This window comes from Hyla sarda, chromosome 3, assembly GCF_029499605.1.
Source record: "Hyla sarda isolate aHylSar1 chromosome 3, aHylSar1.hap1, whole genome shotgun sequence".
In the NCBI taxonomy this organism is placed as follows: domain Eukaryota; kingdom Metazoa; phylum Chordata; class Amphibia; order Anura; family Hylidae; genus Hyla; species Hyla sarda.
Window position 1 is genome coordinate 102,678,775 of NC_079191.1, and position 22,740 is coordinate 102,701,514.

The 22,740-nt window shown below is 41.8% G+C and overlaps 1 protein-coding gene across 1 annotated transcript in view; it reads right to left on the reverse strand.

Moving 5' to 3' along the window:
- PCOLCE2 (procollagen C-endopeptidase enhancer 2) overlaps positions 1–22,740 on the reverse strand; it is a 75,111-nt gene that overhangs the window by 17,437 nt on the left and 34,934 nt on the right. Inside the window, exons 4-6 of the mRNA XM_056564807.1 lie at positions 21,369–21,493; positions 20,054–20,190; positions 15,565–15,719 (exon numbers count right to left, since the gene is read on the reverse strand). Of these exons, the coding sequence (XP_056420782.1) occupies positions 15,565–15,719; positions 20,054–20,190; positions 21,369–21,493 (417 nt within the window). The remainder of the gene's footprint in view (positions 1–15,564; positions 15,720–20,053; positions 20,191–21,368; positions 21,494–22,740) is intronic.

The window sequence follows — 22,740 nt, forward strand, 5'->3', positions numbered from 1 at the left end:
TTCATTGGGCTAAATGCCCAGGGCATCAGGGAAGTCAGACAAGCCAGGTTAGCAACGCACAGGCACATAAAGTAGAAAGACAGATTACAGGCGTGGCAGCAGTGCAGTTCCTGCGTAAAATATCCTGCCCCAGAAGGAATTGAGCTCTAGCAATGCCGCTGATTGGTTCATTGTTTCCACCTCCTAACTGGTCAGCAGGGCTGTCAGTAACATAGCACACAGCTCTCCACTGGGCAGAGCTGCTTATCATGGAGAATTCAGAATGCTCCTAGTGGCGCCCTGCAGGGATCAGCATATCACAGAGGATAGGGTGGGTATGATTATGACTTTATGTCTTTGTTCACACAGAATTAAAATAATTTTCATATATCCTATGAAAAAATTTAGTAGAGGAGGTGGGCCAGTAGTCAAAACTTTGAGTGGCTACAAACAGTTTTTCTTTTTCTCTAGAACCCAATAAACCTCTGTGCTACAAAGACACCCCATTGTGTCACCTGTTATGGCACGGCAGGGATATTGAATTGGTAAATTTCCAAAGACTAACTAAAGGGTAATTGTTGAAAATGCAGAAAAAAGTAAAGCCACAACTAAATATTACATGTTTCTGTAACATCATTCATAAAATGTTCCTATGTATAATAAATGATGTTTCATATTTTGCTAGTGGACATGCTTGCTTAGTCCCACCCCCCAGACCCTTTAGTACTGAGGCATGACTCGTACTATTGTGCAAGCCAGCAAGAAAGAATTGGGGCATTAAAAGATGCTTCTGCTTGTCAGAACTGAACACACTATTTGGGGATATATATATATCTATATATATATATATATACAAAAATTCCAATGACGCAGCACTCCAAAAAAAAAAAAAAAGGTGCATTTATTCACACATGTCTCAATACAGGCTGTATTGAGACATGTGTGAATAAATGCACCTTTTTTTTTTTGGAGTGCTGCGTCATTGGAATTTTTGTCTATGAAGAACCCTGATCAGGTTTAGACGCTGGCACCCGTACCTGGTTAACTAGAGCTGTGCTGCAACTTTTTCTTTTTACTATATATAAATTGTACATAAAGATATACCTAGGATAAGCTATATACCGACAGTTCTATACTTGGCAAAAAAAGATTAAATGGGTGTAAAATCAGGGCACAGCTAAAAACATTTTAGGTAAAGGAATTACACAAGAAATATCTGGAAGTATTTTAACTGCACATGGAACACTAGTATTTTAGAAAATGGCATACATGGAACAAGAATTTCCACATAGTGAAACATGACATAGGATTGTATGAATTTAATGTCTTTTACTTACAGACTGAATTCATTTCAGTGATGATACTTCTGCCCATTGTAAGGATGTAACTCTTACATACCCCATTTGCTTGTGATGCGTATGCTAAGTGGTCAGCCACAATGGAATGTAGAAATAACAGAGCTACTCGTCAGCTATTACAACTCTTTAATTCCTCCGACCCAACCAGATTTATTTTTAGTACTAAACATAGAATTTCCACTGCCACTCTAAACCTCCAAAGAAAACCTACAGACATTTGAAAGAAGACAGGCCTACAGCAGCTTAAAATATCTTCTGGGAGAAATGTAAAACATATTACTGCATAGATTATAGAAAGTCACAGGCACACCAGGGAGTACACGTGGTAAAGGCCAACAGAGGGTTTAGACATCTTCATTTGATGACATCTGTTGTTTCTACATTTTCTATTTAAATAATTAGCTTTAACCCCTTAAGGACTCAGCCCATTTTGGCCTTAAGGACTCAGACAATTTAATTTTTACGTTTTCATTTTTTCCTCCTCGCCTTCTAAAAATCATAACTCTTTTATATTTTCATCCACAGACTAGTATGAGGGCTTATTTTTTGCGTGACCAGTTGTCCTTTGTAATGACATCACTCATTATATCATAAAATGTATGGCGCAACCAAAAAACACTATTTTTGTGGGGAAATTAAAACGAAAAACGCAATTTTGCTAATTTTGGAAGGTTTTGTTTTCACGCCGTACAATTTCTGGTAAAAATGACATGTGTTCTTTATTCTGAGGGTCAATACGATTAAAATGATACCCATTATTATATACTTTTATATTATTGTTGCGCTTAAAAAAAATCACAAACTTTTTAACCAAATTAGTACGTTTATAATCCCTTTATTTTGATGACCTCTAACTTTTTTATTTTTCCGTATAAGCGGCGGTATGGGGGCTCATTTTATGCGCCATGATCTGTACTTTTTTTTGATACCACATTTGTATATAAAAAACTTTTAATACATTTTTTATAATTTTTTTTTTAATAAAATGTATTAAAAAAGTAGGAATTTGGGACTTTTTAAAATTTTTTTCGTTCACGCCGTTCACCGTACGGGATCATTAACATTTTATTTTAATAGTTCGGACATTTACGCACGCGGCGATACCAAATATGTCTATAAAAAATGTTTTTTACGCTTTTTGGGGGTAAAATAGGAAAAAACGGACGTTTTACTTTTTTATTGGGGGAGGGGATTTTTCACTTTTTTTTTACTTTTACTTTTACATTTTTTTACATTTTTTTTTACACTTGAATAGTCCCCATAGGGGACTATTCATAGCAATACCATGATTGCTAATACTGATCTGTTCTATGTATAGGACATAGAACAGATCAGTGTTTTCGGTCATCTCCTGCTCTGGTCTGCTCGATCACAGACCAGAGCAGGAGACGCCGGGAGCCGCACGGAGGAAGGTGAGGGGACCTCCGTGCGGCGTTATGAATGATCGGATCCCCGCAGCAGCGCTGCGGGCGATCCGATCGTTCATTTTAATCGCGAACTCCCGCAGATGCCGGGATCTGTATTGATCCCGGCACCTGAGGGGTTAATGGCGGACGCCCGCGAGATCGCGGGCGTCGGCCATTGCCGGCGGGTCCCTGGCTGCGATTAGCAGCCGGGATCAGCCGCGCATGACACGGGCATCGCTCCGATGCCCGCGGTTATGCTTAGGACGTAAATGTACGTCCTGGTGCGTTAAGTACCACCTCACCAGGACGTACATTTACGTCCTGCGTCCTTAAGGGGTTAAAGAGGTATTCCCATGGAAAACTTTTTTTTTATTTTTTAAATCAACTGGTGCCAGAAAGTTAAACAGATTTGTAAATGAAAAGAAAAAGGAAGAAGTGTAAGTGCGGCTCACAATTAATATATAACACTAACCGAGGTCAACAGGGCATGCAACTATACCACAGTTGCAAAAACTAGAAAATATGTATAGAAAAAATGTTGCCCGGACCTTCCAAGGTAGTGTAATCAATTGTATAAAGAATATGGATTATTGGGTCGTACTCCAATGATAATTCAAAATAATTTTTTATTTACAATATATTCTAATACATTGCATTACTCCTCACAGGGCCCATGTGAAAAGAACACATAATAAATATACAAATGCAGACAATCTTAAAAAAATGAACACATTTTTAAATATTTTAAAATATATGTATCACTGGCATATGGGATGACTCTATATAGACATATTATAACTCGATCTTATATGTATCCTCACAGTATTAGGATGATGTGATAGATTACATGAGTGTCCTTTTATATACAACAGTTTTGTATCAAGTTAAATGCTGTGTTACCGGTCCAGTACCGGTATTGAGAATATGCAGGTCCATATTAATATATTTCACATTTGGCATTGCAAAGCAGCAAGGAGAACCAGCAAAATAGTCTCTTGAACAGCAGCCATACCAAACAAGAAGAATCATGATGGAATGAATTGTTAATACTATTGTAAAGTAAAGTGCTTGGATCATCCCATTAAGTAGAGCCTGGAAAACTTTTCTTTGAGACAGATCCATATATGTCTGCTGCGAACAGTGGATGAGTCGGGAAGCCATAAGTGTGTTTAGATTTTAAGCTGTCCATGTGGCCATGGAGTCTCAGAAGACAGCTTTACTCTTACAGGTTATGCGATTTGGAAAGAACCTACTGGATTGATAATATCTAATAGAAAAATTATGCTGCAACTTTTTTTCTCCATCATTCTCCCCTTCAATAAATCCTTCTACCAGTATTTTGGACAAAGTAAAAGTTTAATTTCCAAATTGCTTACATAGTTAGATAGCTGTTGAGGCAAGGAGCTGTTAGGGCAAAGAGACACACACACACACACACATTATATATATATATATATATATATATATATATATATATTAGCTTAATACCCAGCATTGCCCGTTTTTTTCCTATCTAATCCTTGTTGGGGAGGAAAATAAACAAAGGAGGAAGCTTTTGACTTCATATCCTGTCCTCATATATTGCTGTCATATCCCAACCCCATATCCCAACCTCCTATCCCGACCTCCTATCCCGACCTCCTATCCCGACCTCCTATCCCTGTCCTCCTATCCCTGTCCTCCTATCCCTGTCCTCCTATCTCGACCTCCTATCCCAACCTCCTATCCCGTCCACCTATCCCGTCCACCTGTCCTGACCTCCTATCCCGACCTCCTGTCCTGTCCTCCTATCCCGTCCTCCTATTCCAACCTCCTATCCCGACCTCCTATCCTGTCCTGTCCTCCTATCCCGACCTCCTATCCCGACCTCCTATCCCGATCTCCTATCCCGACCTCCTATCCTGTCCTGTCCTCTTATTCAGTCCTCCTATTCTGACCTCCTATCCCGACCTCCTATCCTGTCCTGTCCTCCTATCCCATCCTCCTATTCCGACCTCCTATCCCGATCTCCGGTCCCGACCTCCTATCCTGACCTATCCCGACCTCCTATCCCGACCTCCTATCCCGACCTCCTATCCCGACCTCCTATCCCGACCTCCTATCCCGACCTCCTATCCTGACCTGTCCTCCTATCCAGTCCTCCTATCCAGTCCTCCTATTCCGACCTCCTATCCCGACCTCCTATCCTGTCCTGTCCTCCTATCCCGTCCTCCTATCCCGATCTCCTATCCTGACCTCCTATCCCGACCTCCTATCCCGACCTCCTATCTCGTCCTCCTATCTCGTCCTCCTATCCCATCCCCCTATCCTGACCTCCTATCCCGACCTCCTATCCCGACCCATAATTTGTGAACCAGGTATTGAAATATCTCCAGCCGTACGGAAGTTATATGGGAACATACATTTCCCATTGATTTGCATGGGACTTTAAACAAAAACCCCAACACTCACAAATAGGGGTATTAAAGGGTTAAATTAACTATCCTACATTTTAAGTGGACATATAAGTAACATGTGACCAAGTATTATCGAAATATCTCCAGCCGTTTGGAAGTTATGCAGTAACATATATTTCCCATTGACTTGCATGGGACTTTAAACATAAACCCCGCCCCTGGAAAATGGGGGTGAGTAAGGGTTAAATCACCTATCCTGTGTTTGTTGCTGACATATAAGTAACATGTGTGCCAAGTTTCATGTTAATATCTTTAGCCGTTTGGAAGTTTTTGTGGAACATACATACATACATACACACACATACATACATACACACACACGTTGAGTTTTATATATATATATATATATATATATATATATATATATATATGTCTGTGCTTCTGTAATGTCAAAGAGGTGTTCCCAAGCTCCTGAAGTGCTGAAGACTGAAACACCTCTTTGCTTCCCCTCCCATCCCTGAGCCTGCTTGATTGACAGTCAGCTGGAAGCCAAACCCTGTTTCAAAATCTTGTTCCCATGCTGTGCATACAAACTGTGTGCAGGTGCAAGATTTGATTAAAAATGTAATCACTGTAAAGTCTCTTTACTGTAAAGTCTCTTTGCCCTTCTGCTCCACGGGAGGTTTCTGTCCTCCCTGAGCTCGTCTTAGGACACCTGCGTTACGGTTTGAAAGGTGTACCGTCCCATTCAAACTACCCACCTGCGACTGTCCCCGGAGCTAGAGCTAGAAAAACACTCGGAAGAACCACAGAAAACCCTTCTTAATGAGTTCATCTTTAAAAATGTTTAAGTTTACTTTTCATGTATTGGCTCTGTATAGGAGAATCAGGAAAATCAACATGTATCTAACTTCAGGTCTTTCCCTTACATGCCTGGACTTAGCTTACAAATGGTGCATTCACACCACGTTTCAGAGATCCGGCTGCTGGATCCGGCTGGGAAATTTCAAATCCCGACACCACCGTATACCATCTGGACCGGCGCTGAATCTGATTCATTTAAATGCACTGACTGGGGTCAGGTAGGGACTCTGGTCGGCTAATTTTTGCCCCGTATTCTGATTTCTGTTTCCGCAGAAAGAATAAACCTGTCCATTCGTTCTGCAGACTCTGCACGAAATGCATAGCCGTCTATGAGATGCCGCATTCCTGTGCGGTCTTAGCGCCAGCATGTTATGCAGTCTGCAGAATGTCTGCACAGAGATTTTCCGTGCGGACTTTCCGAGGTGTGAACATAGCCTAAATCATCTGCCATCATTCACAGTCATTACTGGCTGCATTTTATTTCAGGAATAGGAATGTGCACCATAAGGGTCTATTCCCACGGCGGAATTTTACCTCAAATTAAAGCCCATAGACTTCTATACGATTCCGCACTCTCATTCACACTTCTAAATTTCTGCTTGCAGAATTCCGCTAGCGGAATTCCGCAAGCGGAAATTCAGAAGTGTGAATGGGAGTGCAGAATCCCATAGAAGTCTATGGGCTTTAATTTGAGGTGGAATTCTGCCATGTGAATAGAACTTTAGTTGTTGGGTCCTATAGTAGCTGCTTGTAGCAGCACTTTGCCAAAAATCTACTTCTACAATGTTGAAAAATACATGCTTATTCATAAAGATTTGCAATAAGTATATTTTTCCCCCAAAATGCCTCAAGACACAACAGTAGGTTAAAAAGAAGTTTGACTTTGAATTTTCCCAGCATGTATTTTTTCTCTTTGAAGTTAATGTGCTTTAGATCCCACAGACACATGGCAGCAAATGCTTGCTGCTGCTAAAAGGGGTACTCCAGTGGAAAACTTTTTTTTTTTAATCAACTGATGCCAAAAAGTTAAACAGATTTGTATATTACTTCTATTAAAAAATCTCAGTCCTTCCAGTACTTATTAGCGGCTGTATAAATTCTTTCTTTTTTGGATTTATTTTCTGTCACAACCTCAGTGCTCTCTGCTGACACCTCTGTCCATGTCAGGAACTGTCCAGAGCAGGAGAAAATCCCCATAGCAAACATATGCTGCTCTGGACAGTTCCTAAAATTAACAGAGGTGTCAGCAGAGAGCACTGTGGTCAGACTGAAAAGAAATCCCAAAAGAAAAGAATTTCCTCTGTAGTATACAGATGCTAATAAGTACTGTAAGGACTAAGAATTTTTTATAGAAGTAATTTACAAATCTAATATATAAGGAAAAAAAGGGGGGGTACCAAATGCCTCTAGACTAATACCATAAAATGGTACATGATGATGGAATTACAGAAAAAATAAATAAATCGGACTGTGCTTCACTTTAAATGATGTACAAATTTAATATAAAAAATATTACAAATAAGACATAAAATAAATAATGCAAATCTAATACATAAATGCCTCCTACCACAGGGCCCTTGTGGGGAGGTATGATATTTGAATACAAAGCATATATTAAAAATTTTTTTAAAATATAGCATGTGAATTACGTTCTACCGCTATCCCAATATATTGCAAACCGACATAGTGTACTTTTGTGCGGTACACTCCGTTCTCATGTGATTTAGAACAGTTCACAAAGTGATATAGTTACCAACTCCTAAGGGTAGTTTTGGCTGGACGTCCGAGAGATGGATATGTGAGGGCTGTGTCCAGCGCTAGCGTGCGCATACGGTGACGGGCCCGGATGCCACAGGCCAAAAAGGTCACCGGTCACGGAGTAATTGCAGGCTCGATGGCAGATGTAGTGGAGGCTGTGTCCAGCGCTGGCATGCAATTGCGGTGACGGGCCCGGTTGCCGCAGGCCAAAGAGAGGTCACCGGTCACGGAGTGGCTCCGGAGGTGGAGATATACTCGGAGATAGATGGATCTTGCTCCGGAAACAAGGAAAGGAAAGCCTCGTGGAAGATCTCTCGGCGTCTGGTGGAATGGCGGATGAATTACAGCCAGGTGTAAAATCAGCAGATGATGGAGTTGTGTCGGAGGTAAATGATGGCGGTTGGTGGATTGCGGTGGTCATGCGGTAAATATTTCTTTCTCTAGACGCGTTTCAGGGTACTTTATATATGACCCTTTCCTCAGTAGAGATATCTTTAACAGTGAAGCTCAAAGTCCTTTTATACATGTTGCCTGTCTAATTGTTACAGGTGTGTTTCTGTTTAGATCTTCCGCAAATAGCGGAATGGAATGGGAAACATGGGGTTGTTTCATCTTGATGAAGCAGTGTTCACATTTAGAATCAGTATGTATGCGTTCTTACTTAAATATAGTATTATATATATTGTAAACATTGGAATGGTACATATAGCATACAGTAAGATGTACAGATAAAGTGTATAATACTGAGATAGAGATATTGACAAAAATAAAAATAAATAAAAATAATAATAATAATAATAAATATAAAAAAATAAAAAATGAAAAATAAATAAATAAAGAATAATAAATGTAAAAATAAGGATGATAATAATATAAAAAAATAAAATATAGAAGTAGAAATAAATGAAAATAAGATTAGAAATAAAATAGAAAAATACAAAAAATGGGGTAATAAATAAAAGGATGTAAAATAAATATAAAATAGGTGCATAAGTAAAATAAAATGCTATAGATTTACATGAAAATAAATAGTGTACAGGAAGGTTGAAGGATGGCCAGTCACGCAGAACAAAGATAGAGTGGGTCCGACCCCTCCATGGGGGCCCCCAAGTAAAAAAGGGGGCCTCCATGGGGAGAGCGGGACACTCTACAGAAATCCAAAAAGTTCAAAATTCGAGTTCAGGCCATTCGGCTCTAGAGAATTAAATTCATAAATCTTCTGACTTTCAGCCTTAGACATTTTAACAATGAAGCTACCTCCTCTCCAATCTTTCTTAATAGTTTGTAAGCCTGTGTAGAAGAAGGTAGTAATTTCTTTATTATGACATTTTGCAAAGTGGGCTGATAAAGGGTGTTTTAGGTTTCCATTTTTTATGTTTGTTAGGTGTTCAGCAATTCTAGTCTTTAATGGTCTTTTTGTTCTCCCAATGTATTGTTTCATACATCCACACTGTATCAAATATAGTACTCCACTTGTGTGGCACGAAATGTGTTCTTTAATGATCCATTTAAAGTCAGTAGAACATGATGAAATTTCTGTCGTTTTTTTAGGGCCCTTCACTTTCATACAGTTGGGGCATATTCCACATCTAAAAAAGCCTTTTGTGTTTAGCCACGTCTCAGACATATTATGAATTTTTATGGGTGGTTTTATACTTGGTGCAATCGTTATCCCCAAATTGGGGGCCTTTTTATATACAATGGGGGCTCGGTCTGGCAGCAATCCTCCTATATCCTTATCTTGTTTAACCATATACCAGTGCTTATTGATGATTTGTTCAATTTTTTTATATTCATAATTATAAGGTAAAATTAATTTAATTGAATGTTCAGTGGATATAGTGTCATTATCTTTTGGTGTAAAAAATGTGGTTCTATCTAGAAGTTTAACATGATTAAGGGACTGGGTTAAAAGTGTGTCCCTTAATCATGTTAAACTTCTAGATAGAACCACATTTTTTACACCAAAAGATAATGACACTATATCCACTGAACATTCAATTAAATTAATTTTACCTTATAATTATGAATATAAAAAAATTGAACAAATCATCAATAAGCACTGGTATATGGTTAAACAAGATAAGGATATAGGAGGATTGCTGCCAGACCGAGCCCCCATTGTATATAAAAAGGCCCCCAATTTGGGGATAACGATTGCACCAAGTATAAAACCACCCATAAAAATTCATAATATGTCTGAGACGTGGCTAAACACAAAAGGCTTTTTTAGATGTGGAATATGCCCCAACTGTATGAAAGTGAAGGGCCCTAAAAAAACGACAGAAATTTCATCATGTTCTACTGACTTTAAATGGATCATTAAAGAACACATTTCGTGCCACACAAGTGGAGTACTATATTTGATACAGTGTGGATGTATGAAACAATACATTGGGAGAACAAAAAGACCATTAAAGACTAGAATTGCTGAACACCTAACAAACATAAAAAATGGAAACCTAAAACACCCTTTATCAGCCCACTTTGCAAAATTTCATAATAAAGAAATTACTACCTTCTTCTACACAGGCTTACAAACTATTAAGAAAGATTGGAGAGGAGGTAGCTTCATTGTTAAAATGTCTAAGGCTGAAAGTCAGAAGATTTATGAATTTAATTCTCTAGAGCCGAATGGCCTGAACTCGAATTTTGAACTTTTTGGATTTCTGTAGAGTGTCCCGCTCTCCCCATGGAGGCCCCCTTTTTTACTTGGGGGCCCCCATGGAGGGGTCGGACCCACTCTATCTTTGTTCTGCGTGACTGGCCATCCTTCAACCTTCCTGTACACTATTTATTTTCATGTAAATCTATAGCATTTTATTTTACTTATGCACCTATTTTATATTTATTTTACATCCTTTTATTTATTACCCCATTTTTTGTATTTTTCTATTTTATTTCTAATCTTATTTTTATTTTCATTTATTTCTACTTCTATATTTTATTTTTTTATATTATTATCATCCTTATTTTTACATTTATTATTCTTTATTTATTTATTTTTCATTTTTTATTTTTTTATATTTATTATTATTATTATTTTTATTTATTTTTATTTTTGTCAATATCTCTATCTCAGTATTATACACTTTATCTGTACATCTTACTGTATGCTATATGTACCATTCCAATGTTTACAATATATATAATACTATATTTAAGTAAGAACGCATACATACTGATTCTAAATGTGAACACTGCTTCATCAAGATGAAACAACCCCATGTTTCCCATTCCATTCCGCTATTTGCGGAAGATCTAAACAGAAACACACCTGTAACAATTAGACAGGCAACATGTATAAAAGGACTTTGAGCTTCACTGTTAAAGATATCTCTACTGAGGAAAGGGTCATATATAAAGTACCCTGAAACGCGTCTAGAGAAAGAAATATTTACCGCATGACCACCGCAATCCACCAACCGCCATCATTTACCTCCGACACAACTCCATCATCTGCTGATTTTACACCTGGCTGTAATTCATCCGCCATTCCACCAGACGCCGATGTCACGATGCCGGCTGGCAGGTAGTGGATCCCCTGTGCCAGAGAGGGATGGCGAGGACCGCGCTAGTGGACCGGTTCTAAGCCACTACAGGTTTTCACCAGAGCCCGCCGCAAAGCGGGATGGTCTTGCTGCGGCGGTAGTGACCAGGTCGTATCCACTAGCAACGGCTTACCTCTCTGGCTGCTGAAGATGCTGAAGATAGGCGCGGTACAATGGAGTAGGCAGAAGCAAGGTCGGACGTAGCAGAAGGTCGGGGGCAGGCGGCAAGGATCGTAGTCAGGGGCAACGGCAGGAGGTCAGGAACACGGACTAGGAACAGACTAGGGAACGCTTTCACTAGGCACTAAGGCAACAAGATCCGGCAAGGGAGCGCAAGGGAGGAGACTAGATATAGCCAGGGAACAGGTGGGAACCAATTAAGCTAATTGGGAAGATTGGGCCAGGCACCATCATTGGTGCACTGGCCCTTTAAATCGCAGAGACCCGGCGCGCGCGCGCCCTAGGGAGCGGGGCCGCGCGCGCCGGGACAGGACCGAGGGAGAGTGAGTCAGGTACGGGGACCGGGGTGCGCATCGCGAGCGGGCGCTACCCGCATCGCGAATCGCACCCCGGCTGAAGGCGGGACCGCAGCGCACCCGGTCAGTGGATCTGACCGGGGCGCTGCAACAACGAAGATGAGGCGAGCGCTCCGGGGAGGAACGGGGACCCGGAGCGCTCGGCGTAACAGTACCCCCCCCCTTGGGTCTCCCCCTCTTCTTGGGGCCAAAGAACCTGAGAAAGAAAAACTCAATTTTTTCGTGATGAGGTCCGATGCAAATTAGGAGGGGTTCTGTGTGGAAACGTACGAGACAGTCCAATCTTTTATTGTAAAAACAATAGATGTAGAGGGGTCTGGCGAGACTGGTCACAGGAACGTAGAACCTGTTGATGAGAGAGGCCAAAAAAAATTTTCCTGCAGATCCGGAATCCAAGAAGAGCATAGTAGAGAAGGAGAAGGTAGAGGCAGATATCCGCACAGGCACAGTAAGACGTGGAGAAGCAGAGTTGACATCAAGAACTGTGTCACCTTTGTGCGGAGTCAGCGTACGTCTTTCCAGGCGGGGAGGACGGATAGGACAATCCTTCAGGAAGAGTTCGGTACCGGCATAGTACAGGCAAAGATTCTCCATGCGGCGTAGTGTCCTCTCTTGAGGTGTCAAGCAAGACCGGTCAACTTGCATAGCCTCCGCGGCGGGAAGCACAGGAACAGATTGCAGAGGACCAGAGGGGAGAGGAGCCGGAGAGAAAAAACGCTTCGTGCGAACAAAGTCCATATCCAGACGGAGCTCCAGACGCCATCCGGAAGAACGCATGTCAATGCGAGTGGCAAGGTGAATGAGTTCATGTAGGTCAGCAGGAGTCTCTCGTGCGGCCAGAACATCTTTAATGTTGCTGGATAGGCCTTTTTTAAAGGTCGCGCAGAGAACCTCACTATTCCAAGACAACTCGTAAGCAAGAGTACGGAACTGAATGGCGTACTCGCCAACGGAAGAAACACCCTGGGCCAGGTTCAGCAGGGCAATCTCGGCTGAAGAAGCTCGGGCAGGTTCCTCAAAGACACTTCGAATTCCCGAGAAGAAGGAGTGTACAGAGGCAGTGACGGGGTCATTGCGGTCCCAGAGCGGTGCGGCCCATGACAGGGCTTTTCCAGACAGAAGGCTGACTACGAAAGCCACCTTAGACCTTTCAGTAGGAAACTGGTCCGACATCATCTCCAAGTGCTGGGAACATTGCGAAAGAAAGCCACGGCAATACTTAGAGTCCCCATTAAATTTGTCCGGCAAGGACAGGCAGAGGCTAGGAGTGGCCACTCGCTGCGGAGGAGGTGCAGGAGCTGGCGGAGGAGAAGATTGCTGGAGAAGTTGCGACTGAAGTTGGTGCGAAATGGTGGACATTTCCGACAGCTGACGGGTTAGAAGGGCGATCAGTCGGGCTTGCTGGGCGGCCACCGTGGTGAGGTCAGCGACCACTGACAGAGGAACTTCAGCGGGATCCATGGCCGGATCTACTGTCACGATGCCGGCTGGCAGGTAGTGGATCCCCTGTGCCAGAGAGGGATGGCGAGGACCGCGCTAGTGGACCGGTTCTAAGCCACTACAGGTTTTCACCAGAGCCCGCCGCAAAGCGGGATGGTCTTGCTGCGGCGGTAGTGACCAGGTCGTATCCACTAGCAACGGCTTACCTCTCTGGCTGCTGAAGATGCTGAAGATAGGCGCGGTACAATGGAGTAGGCAGAAGCAAGGTCGGACGTAGCAGAAGGTCGGGGGCAGGCGGCAAGGATCGTAGTCAGGGGCAACGGCAGGAGGTCAGGAACACGGACTAGGAACAGACTAGGGAACGCTTTCACTAGGCACTAAGGCAACAAGATCCGGCAAGGGAGCGCAAGGGAGGAGACTAGATATAGCCAGGGAACAGGTGGGAACCAATTAAGCTAATTGGGAAGATTGGGCCAGGCACCATCATTGGTGCACTGGCCCTTTAAATCGCAGAGACCCGGCGCGCGCGCGCCCTAGGGAGCGGGGCCGCGCGCGCCGGGACAGGACCGAGGGAGAGTGAGTCAGGTACGGGGACCGGGGTGCGCATCGCGAGCGGGCGCTACCCGCATCGCGAATCGCACCCCGGCTGAAGGCGGGACCGCAGCGCACCCGGTCAGTGGATCTGACCGGGGCGCTGCAACAACGAAGATGAGGCGAGCGCTCCGGGGAGGAACGGGGACCCGGAGCGCTCGGCGTAACAGCCGAGAGATCTTCCACGAGGCTTTCCTTTCCTTGTTTCCGGAGCAAGATCCATCTATCTCCGAGTATATCTCCACCTCCAGAGCCACTCCGTGACCGGTGACCTCTCTTTGGCCTGCGGCAACCGGGCCCGTCACCGCAATTGCATGCCAGCGCTGGACACAGCCTCCACTACATCTGCCATCGAGCCTGCAATTACTCCGTGACCGGTGACCTTTTTGGCCTGTGGCATCCGGGCCCGTCACCGTATGCGCACGCTAGCGCTGGACACAGCCCTCACATATCCATCTCTCGGACGTCCAGCCAAAACTACCCTTAGGAGTTGGTAACTATATCACTTTGTGAACTGTTCTAAATCACATGAGAACGGAGTGTACCGCTCAAAAGTACACTATGTCGGTTTGCAATATATTGGGATAGCGGTAGAACGTAATTCACATGCTATATTTTAAAAAAAAATTTAATATATGCTTTGTATTCAAATATCATACCTCCCCACAAGGGCCCTGTGGTAGGAGGCATTTATGTATTAGATTTGCATTATTTATTTTATGTCTTATTTGTAATATTTTTATATTAAATTTGTACATCATTTAAAGTGAAGCACAGTCCGATTTATTTATTTTTTCTGTAATTCCATCATCATGTACCATTTTATGGTATTAGTCTAGAGGCATTTGGTACCCCCCCTATTTTTCCTTATATATTATTTTGTACTAGTATTTTTTTGGTGTAAATACTTTCCATTTAGCCTCGATTAATTTATATTGTGAGCTGCACATACCCCAATTTTTTTAATTTACAAATCTGTTTAACTTTCTGGCAACAGTTGATAAAAAAAAAAAAAAGTTTTCCACCGGAGTACCCCTTCAAAAAGAAGAAGTGCAGCAGGTTTTTTCCTCTGGTGTGCACTTTTTGTGCTAGCAAAAATTGTACCAGATTTGTGGAATTTTACACGATCACATTACCTCATGTGCAAAGATGACACTGGCAGAGATTTATTAATAATGGTCTATAGTGGTGTCTATACCGTTCTTCTGACGGGAGCACAAAGTTTTTGTTACTTTTTAAAAAGTCATATCAGACATTGCAAAAACTCACATAAAAGACGGTGAAACCATACCTACGCAATATTTCTGAGTGACCTCGCTGAATGCTGTACCAGTGATGGGATACGTCCTCCTGATAATTTTCTCATTATAGTTATTAAACTGTGCTGAGAGGAATCTATTACTGACATGGCTAATCTTACTATAATTCCTGGGAACCTTATTGATGTTCACAATAAGCTTTCTCATCTTCAAAGACCCTATTTTGATAAACATCAGAACTATTCCATTAAAATGCCATTTCTTATCTGTGATTAGCAGAATTTAGGATTTACAGATTAGCATTAGGCTATTAGGAGAGGAATTACAGACAGGTAGAGCCTCCTTCAGAGATCTTAGTTATTCATAAACATCCACTAACCTACTGACAAAGGAGTTCGGTACCTATTAAAAGACAGACTGACTTACTTGCAGTTGTTGGAGCGGCGGTAGTGACAGGAGACGGTGTTGTTGTCAGTAACTTTTTTGGCCTGAATTTGTAATGGCCAATAAAACCATCGGCTGTCAGACTTAGGTCAGACAAAAACTGAATGAGGAGTTCATTTTTCTCAGATACAATGGGTCTGTAAAGAAGACAAAAACCTGTGTCATGTCCCAGAAATAGAATATAAAAGATTCCATACTGAATAGTATTAAACATAGTATGCTCTCATCTAGCCTGGTATATGTAATGTGTTAAAAATGTTATTACTTAAACGGATACTCCACCCCTAGACATCTTATCCCCCATCCAAAGGATAGGGGATGAGATGTATGATCGCGGGGGTCCCGCTGCTGCACCTGGAGTTCGTTTTGAGCGTCGGGTGCAGCGCCGGAGGCTCGTGACGTCACGGTCATGCCCCGCTCGTGACGTTATGATCATGCACCCTCAATGCAAGTCTATGGGAGGGGGTGTGACGGCCATCACGCCCCCTCCATTAAACTTGCATGGAGGGGATGTGGCCGTGACAACACGAGCGGGGTGTGACCGTGATGTCACGAGCCTCCATCCCGCATCGCCAGTTATCCGGCACGGAGCAAAGTTCGCTCCGGGCACCAGATGTCTGGGGTGCCGCAGCCGAGATCGCGGGTGTCCCCAGCGGCGGGATCCCCACGATCAGACATCTTATCCCCTATCCTTTGGATAGGGGATAAGATGTCTAGGGGCAGAATACCCCTTTAAGGACTATGAAAACAAATAACAACAAGCAAGTTCTGTTCTGTCAATTCTAATCATCTTTTCTTTAGCTATTCTTGTCCCTGGGAATGATGACCATCAAGATTTAGAACTCTGGCAAAGGAATGTACCACAAATGGAGAAAAGAACTTGGCTGCACATCGACATGTTATACACTGATCTACTGCATCCCAACAAAATTTTACAAACAAACATGAGATTTTTAGTATGCATCTTGATGAAACTATATAAACTTCAGTAAATGGGGTTGTGCCTGGTGCCTGGGATGTCAATGTCTACAACCTTGAAATTGATGGGCATGTGTCTTTTTTTCAACCAACCAAACTATGTAACCTATTCAAATAGGTTACATGCCTGGGAGCTATTCAAATCAACTCAAATATGCCTGGGAGCTAGCAGGATTGAACTGATAGGTGATGATGTCATTCTGTAGTTCACAGGAAGTCAGCTGACCCACGACTGAGCACTTCTTTTGACACATTAAGCACTGTGATTTTCTATGTGTCAGGCTGGTGATTACATGACCCAGTTACAGTACGGATGCTGCTATACAGGAATAAAGCTAATGGCGCAGTAGGACTAGTGCTGTGAGTGTGCATGATATGGGCAAAAAACAAAACTAACAAAAAAACAACAATAAAATAAAGAATAGCTATAGAAAAATACTGTAACGTCTGCATACACAACAGTATTTCTTCTCTATAATTTCTCATAATTACAAGATTGAAAAAAAGTACAAAATTAAAAGAAAAAAAAATGCCACTCAAAATTGTTTTGTCTATTAAAAAAGCTTAGAACACATTTGCATTTTGTTACATGGGTTATAGGAAAATATTCATGAAGGAGCCCTTATAGTTAAATCTTTTTTATTTTTCTGTGGCACATTACATCAAGGCAATGTCATTCCCAGAAATACCAATGTCTATTTCTCATTGGACATAAAAAAAAAAAAAAAAAATTCACTCTTTTTGTTCCTAGAGTATGTGCCATTTGGAATAGACACAGAAGCTAAAGGAACCGCACCCACTTGTCCCTGATTCAGAGCAATAAATATGTATGTGTGCAGGAGAAGTGTTAAAGAAATCAGATGAAATAGTACAAAGTCATTGACATAGGTAAAGTAACCAAGGCCACTTTCACACAGGCTATTTCTTGCAAAGAAGTGAATAGCAAAGAAAGAATTATACAGGAAAAAATCTACCTCTATATTGTTAGTTTTGGTTAAAAAAAACTACTTCAAAACGGCAAATGTAGAAGTACCCTAAGGGCCCATGCACACTACAGAATTTCCGCGTGGAGAGATTCTTGGTGGAGATCTGGGTGCACTGTGCACACTGCTGAATGTCTATGGTGGAATTTCCGCTGCATAAATTGAAATTCTGGACTCTGAAAGAATAAACATGTTCCTTCTTTTTTGCGTGAACTTGCATTGCCATCAATAGGGATGGCACAATAATTGGGTGTGAACACGACATAAAATGGCTGCAAGTTTTGGCCCAACTACATCATGGACCACTATGATGTTGTCAGTTCGAGTTATAACACCCACAGTCTGGCTGGGCCTTAAAGCCCTAAGGGTTAAACCACACGATCAGGTTGTGGTGCTGTTGCATTGTGGTTTGTTAACGGCATCACATATTTTCCAAGTAAAGACAGAATTTTATTGTGGTATGGAAAACTGCAATGCAAATGCATCACAACCTGACCTGATATGGTTTCCCCCTAATAGAGATGTAAAACTGCTTCCATACTAGGTTTCTTTGATATCGGCCTGACTCATGCTTCATGTATGGTGCCAACATAATTCATTCCACAAATGGAAAATACATTTAATAACATAAATTCAATATGTAGATTCATTTATATAAATTTGAGCCCTAAATCTGATTCAAGGCATCCCAGGAACTAATGGCCCCTCTTCAGATTGTTTGTTTGTGAGGGTCTGGCCCAAGGTCTGGCCCATGATCTTCAGTAAAATAAGTTATCCAGCTATTGAAAACGCATTCCTTATCTCCACAACGTGATCCAGTTCTCCTTGTTGAAACCTCAGGCCTTCACCTTCTGAAAAGTACTCATCTCAGCAGTGACAGCCGCAATAGTGTCCCATCTCACTGGATAAGCGGGCGGTCACTGTTGAGATAAGTACCTCTCACTAGGTGAGGGCTGGAAGGTGCAGCAGTGAGAGTAGTAGCATTGGATAATAGCTAGATAACCCCTAAGGGGTTTAACCCCTAAGGAGTTTAAGTTGCAGGAATGTGCACAGTTACATGTATGGAAGCTACATTATGTGGGAGATTTTTCAAGACCTGTGTAGAAGAGTTGTGCAGTTACCAATACCAACCAATTAGCTTTTATCATGTTTCAGAGGCCTTTTTAAAATTGAAAAAAAGTAATCGGATTGGTTGCTGTGAGCAACTGCACCATTCTTCTTCTACAAAGATTTTGATAAATCTTCCCAAAGCATCTTGTTATTTATTGAAGCTACTGCTATCAGTTACTAAAGAGAAGGTAATCCATCAATGTGCATTTCCAGAAACCCCCCTTTAATTGACACTGTCAGATCCAAAAACTTTTTGTTGTTACTGATGAAAATTACAGACATTTTGTAATATGGTTGTTTACATTTTTTTTGAATATTTAATAAAGAAAACGGCTCCATGGGGTCTCCATACCTACTGGGTCACTTGCCAGTCCTGCAGCAGCATCAGCTTGTCCATGAGTCATGGACAAGGGATGACTCATGGACAAGGCTGCATGAGCAGACAGTCCAATCACCTCCAACCACCACAAGGAGGGACACGCCCCCTTCCCCTGAGAGGATTTCTAACACTGTGAGCTAATGAAAAGAGGGATTTTGTATAATAAATATAGGTGATAGAGGCATAAAAAATTAGATGTTAATGGTTAGGACTACGCTTTAAGGCCTTGTTCTCACAGTGTAGATTTGGTGTTTTGTTCATGCATTTTGTTTAACACAAAACATGGACATTTTAGATGTTAAAAATTTACATCTAAAATACCCTACATATATGGTGTATGTCAGCAAACTGGCAGAAAGATATTCAGACGTACACCGCAGTGAACCTGTGCTGGTACCTTTGTGTTTCATGAAACAAACATAGTCTATCAGCTTTCAGATCATTTTAAAGATAAACAATTGCAGGTCACAAAAGCACAGAAGCCATCGTAACTGAAGCTTTGCCTTGTTCTTTTGTTACTTTGTAAAATTGAATTGTCACTGCAGACTTGGTAGCCAGGCCACTTCTATAAGTATTATTATTATTCCTAGTCTCCTCCAATCGGAAATAATGGCTCTTCCTAAAGATTCATACATTTTAGACAGTTTCCCACTATGCAGCATAGCCTTGGTAACATGAATAGAGTTGCGAGGCAATTATTTGCACAACTGGTATTGGAGAATGACAGTGGTTGAAGAAGATTCATTTTAAGACAATATACCATGGTACTTATTGATGGGAACACTCCTATAATATCCTGTCCATATGGAAGTGGGATATTTAAGAAAAGCATACTGTGGACATGGCAGAAGATCCAATGACAGAATTTAAACTTAGATAAGATGATTTTTTAATTAAATCTTTGCTGCATTTGTGGCTGCAATCTATAGGGTTTTCCAATAAGTCAGTGAACTGTTGGTAACAATTTTATATGTAAGTCTCACCTCCTGTATTGTCATATAAAGCATTTTTGTTTACTTACGCAGGTGGACTGTCCCCACAGAACTTCCCGATCCTCTTGGCATCATTCATTTCTCCTCCATTAAACACTGCCACATAATCGTATCTGCAGTAATTGTCCCTCTCCACATCAAATTTCTCAAACTTCACTTCAATTACCTTCAATAAAAGACAAGGAAATGAATGGAAAATCTACCAGTCTACAAAAATCGATGGCCCATTCTCTCTATAGGCCATTATTATTGGAGTGGCATGGGTCTGACTCCTGACACTCCTGCTGGTCAGCTGTTGAAAGGGGTTGCGGAGATCTTGTAAGTGCCACAGCCTTTTTACCATTAACTGAAGCTTGTTCTTGCATTGTCATACTATTTCTAGCAGCGGTGCCAGGTGCTGCAGTGTTGTCCTACAAATAGCATGACGATGCAAGGACAGGTACAAGTGAACATTGAAGAGGCTGTGGCACATGTACGAGCTCTGCAACCCCTCTTAACAGCTGATCAACATGGGTGTGGCGATTTGCCCCCCTCTCTACTGATCTTATATTGATGGCGTAACCCCTAAAATTCTTCTGTGGTATTGTGATATTATATCAGACAATACATCACCTAGTCATCTTAAGTTTGGTTGACACATAGTATTTAGCCAAAACAAGGAATGGGTCAGTATTTAGCCAAAACAAGGAATGGGTCTAAAACACGGAAAAAGGTAAAATTTTCCCTTTTCCACTCTGATTAAATTATGACCAAATACTAACCAAAATACTATAGGGGGTGGGTGCATTTTTTTAATGTCTGTGCCTGGTGTATGCTGCCAAAAAGTTGCATAATGTTTGCGCAAGAACAAAAATGATACGTCATCTCCTGTAATGTAGTAAGTCAGTAAGCTCTACCTCAGATTACAGCTGTCTAATAGTAAGACTGTCTCGGTTGTCCTGAGCTTATCTCCCATGTCTTATATTGCTCTGTTAAAATGAAAACTTTGACTGTTTGCTATTTGGGAAACCAGACAATAGATTTAGACAAATTGATAAATCTGAGCCAACGGGCTGCTTTACTATTCCAAATGGACCCAATTTCTTATTTATTACGTATTTTAGACCCTTTCTATTCCTTTCTTCCCCATTGGAGCAGATTTTCCAGTTCTGTCCAATGTTCATTCTAACCTCATACCGGTCAAAGTTATCGCAGTGGCTCAGGCTGTATGATAAATCTGGCACATCTTTAGAGATTGTAATCTAACTTTATACCACCTACTGGTTGGCTTACTTTACACCAATATATTTTTTCCATATGTTTGGTAAATGGTGTGAACAATAAAAAAAGATTTTCTTGTCTCACCTGATGTTTTGGAGCAACAATATGCCATGAACATGTCACTCCAGCTGGATAATCCCGCTCTGGCCAGTTGGGTGTTTTAAAGGTTCCAATAGGTTTGTCTAAGCGGCCTCCACAGTACTGATCTCCTGCAATCATAGTTCTTGATTAGGGTGCTTGCAGAATAAAATGATATGAATCCATATGGTTTTTTTTAAGGGTGGGAGTAGATATTGGGGGTAATTTATCGAGCATTTTAGACATTTTGAAGTGTAAAAAGGCACAAATTTAACGCATTGACAGTTTTGCATCTTTTTTGTGAGACTATTTGTCATCAAGTGATTTTTTCCAAACTTGCTTACCGTATATACTCGAGTATAGGCTGACCCGAGTATAAGCCGAGACCCCTAATTTCAACCCAAAATCCCAGGAAAAGTTATTGACTCGAGTATAAGCCTAGGGTGGGAAATACATCATCCCCCCCTGTCATCATCCAGACCCGTCATTAACATCCTCATCATCATCACCGCCTGTCATCATCCAGACCCTCATCATCATCACCTGTCATCATCCCCTTGTCATTTTTTTTTTTCTGTTCCACCTCTAGGGGGAGGAGGAGTAGATTGGGCACAGGTGTATAAATCTTAGCTTGGGACTCTTATTGAGAGCTTGCTCTTTCTGAGTGTTGCTGTGTAAGAGGGGGCGTGAAAGAGGAGTTTCAAAAACTGGAGTTTGAAAGCAGGAGGTTGAGATCGCTGTGAGTGTTAATTTCTGAACGCACAAGGTCTCCAAAAAATTTTTAAGTGTAATTTTGACTGTCTGTTTTTTCCTATACATTTGTGAAATCCCCATTACTAGATGGCCTCCATGTTGGAAAATGCAGTCCAATGTACATCCTGTTCAATGTATGCAATCCTTGAACAACAGTTTGAGGGTGCATATTGTTGTGCGAGATGTGTGCTAGTTGTCCGTTTGGAAGCCCAGATCCTGCATCTAGAGGGGCGACTGGCAACAATGAGAAGCATTAACAACATGGAGAGGAGTCTCCTGCTCACTGAGCAGGCACTCTCGGGAGTAGAGGTGGGGGAGGACAGTGGGACGGAGTTGCAGGATAGTCAGGCAGTTAGCTGGGTTACAGTTAGAAAGAGGGGTAGGGGAAAAAGTGTCAGGGAGGCTAGTCCTGAACTGGCACACCCCAACAAGTTTGCCCGCTTGGCAGATGAGGGGGATGCCATTACAGAGCTAGGAGAACTGCAGCAGGATACCACCTCTGACCGCCAGGGGGGTGTCTGCTCCAGTAAGGAGGGAGGGAGGAGTACAGGGCAGGCCAGACAGGTACTAGTGGTGGGGGACTCAATTATTAGGGGGACAGACAGGGCAATCTGTCACAAAGACC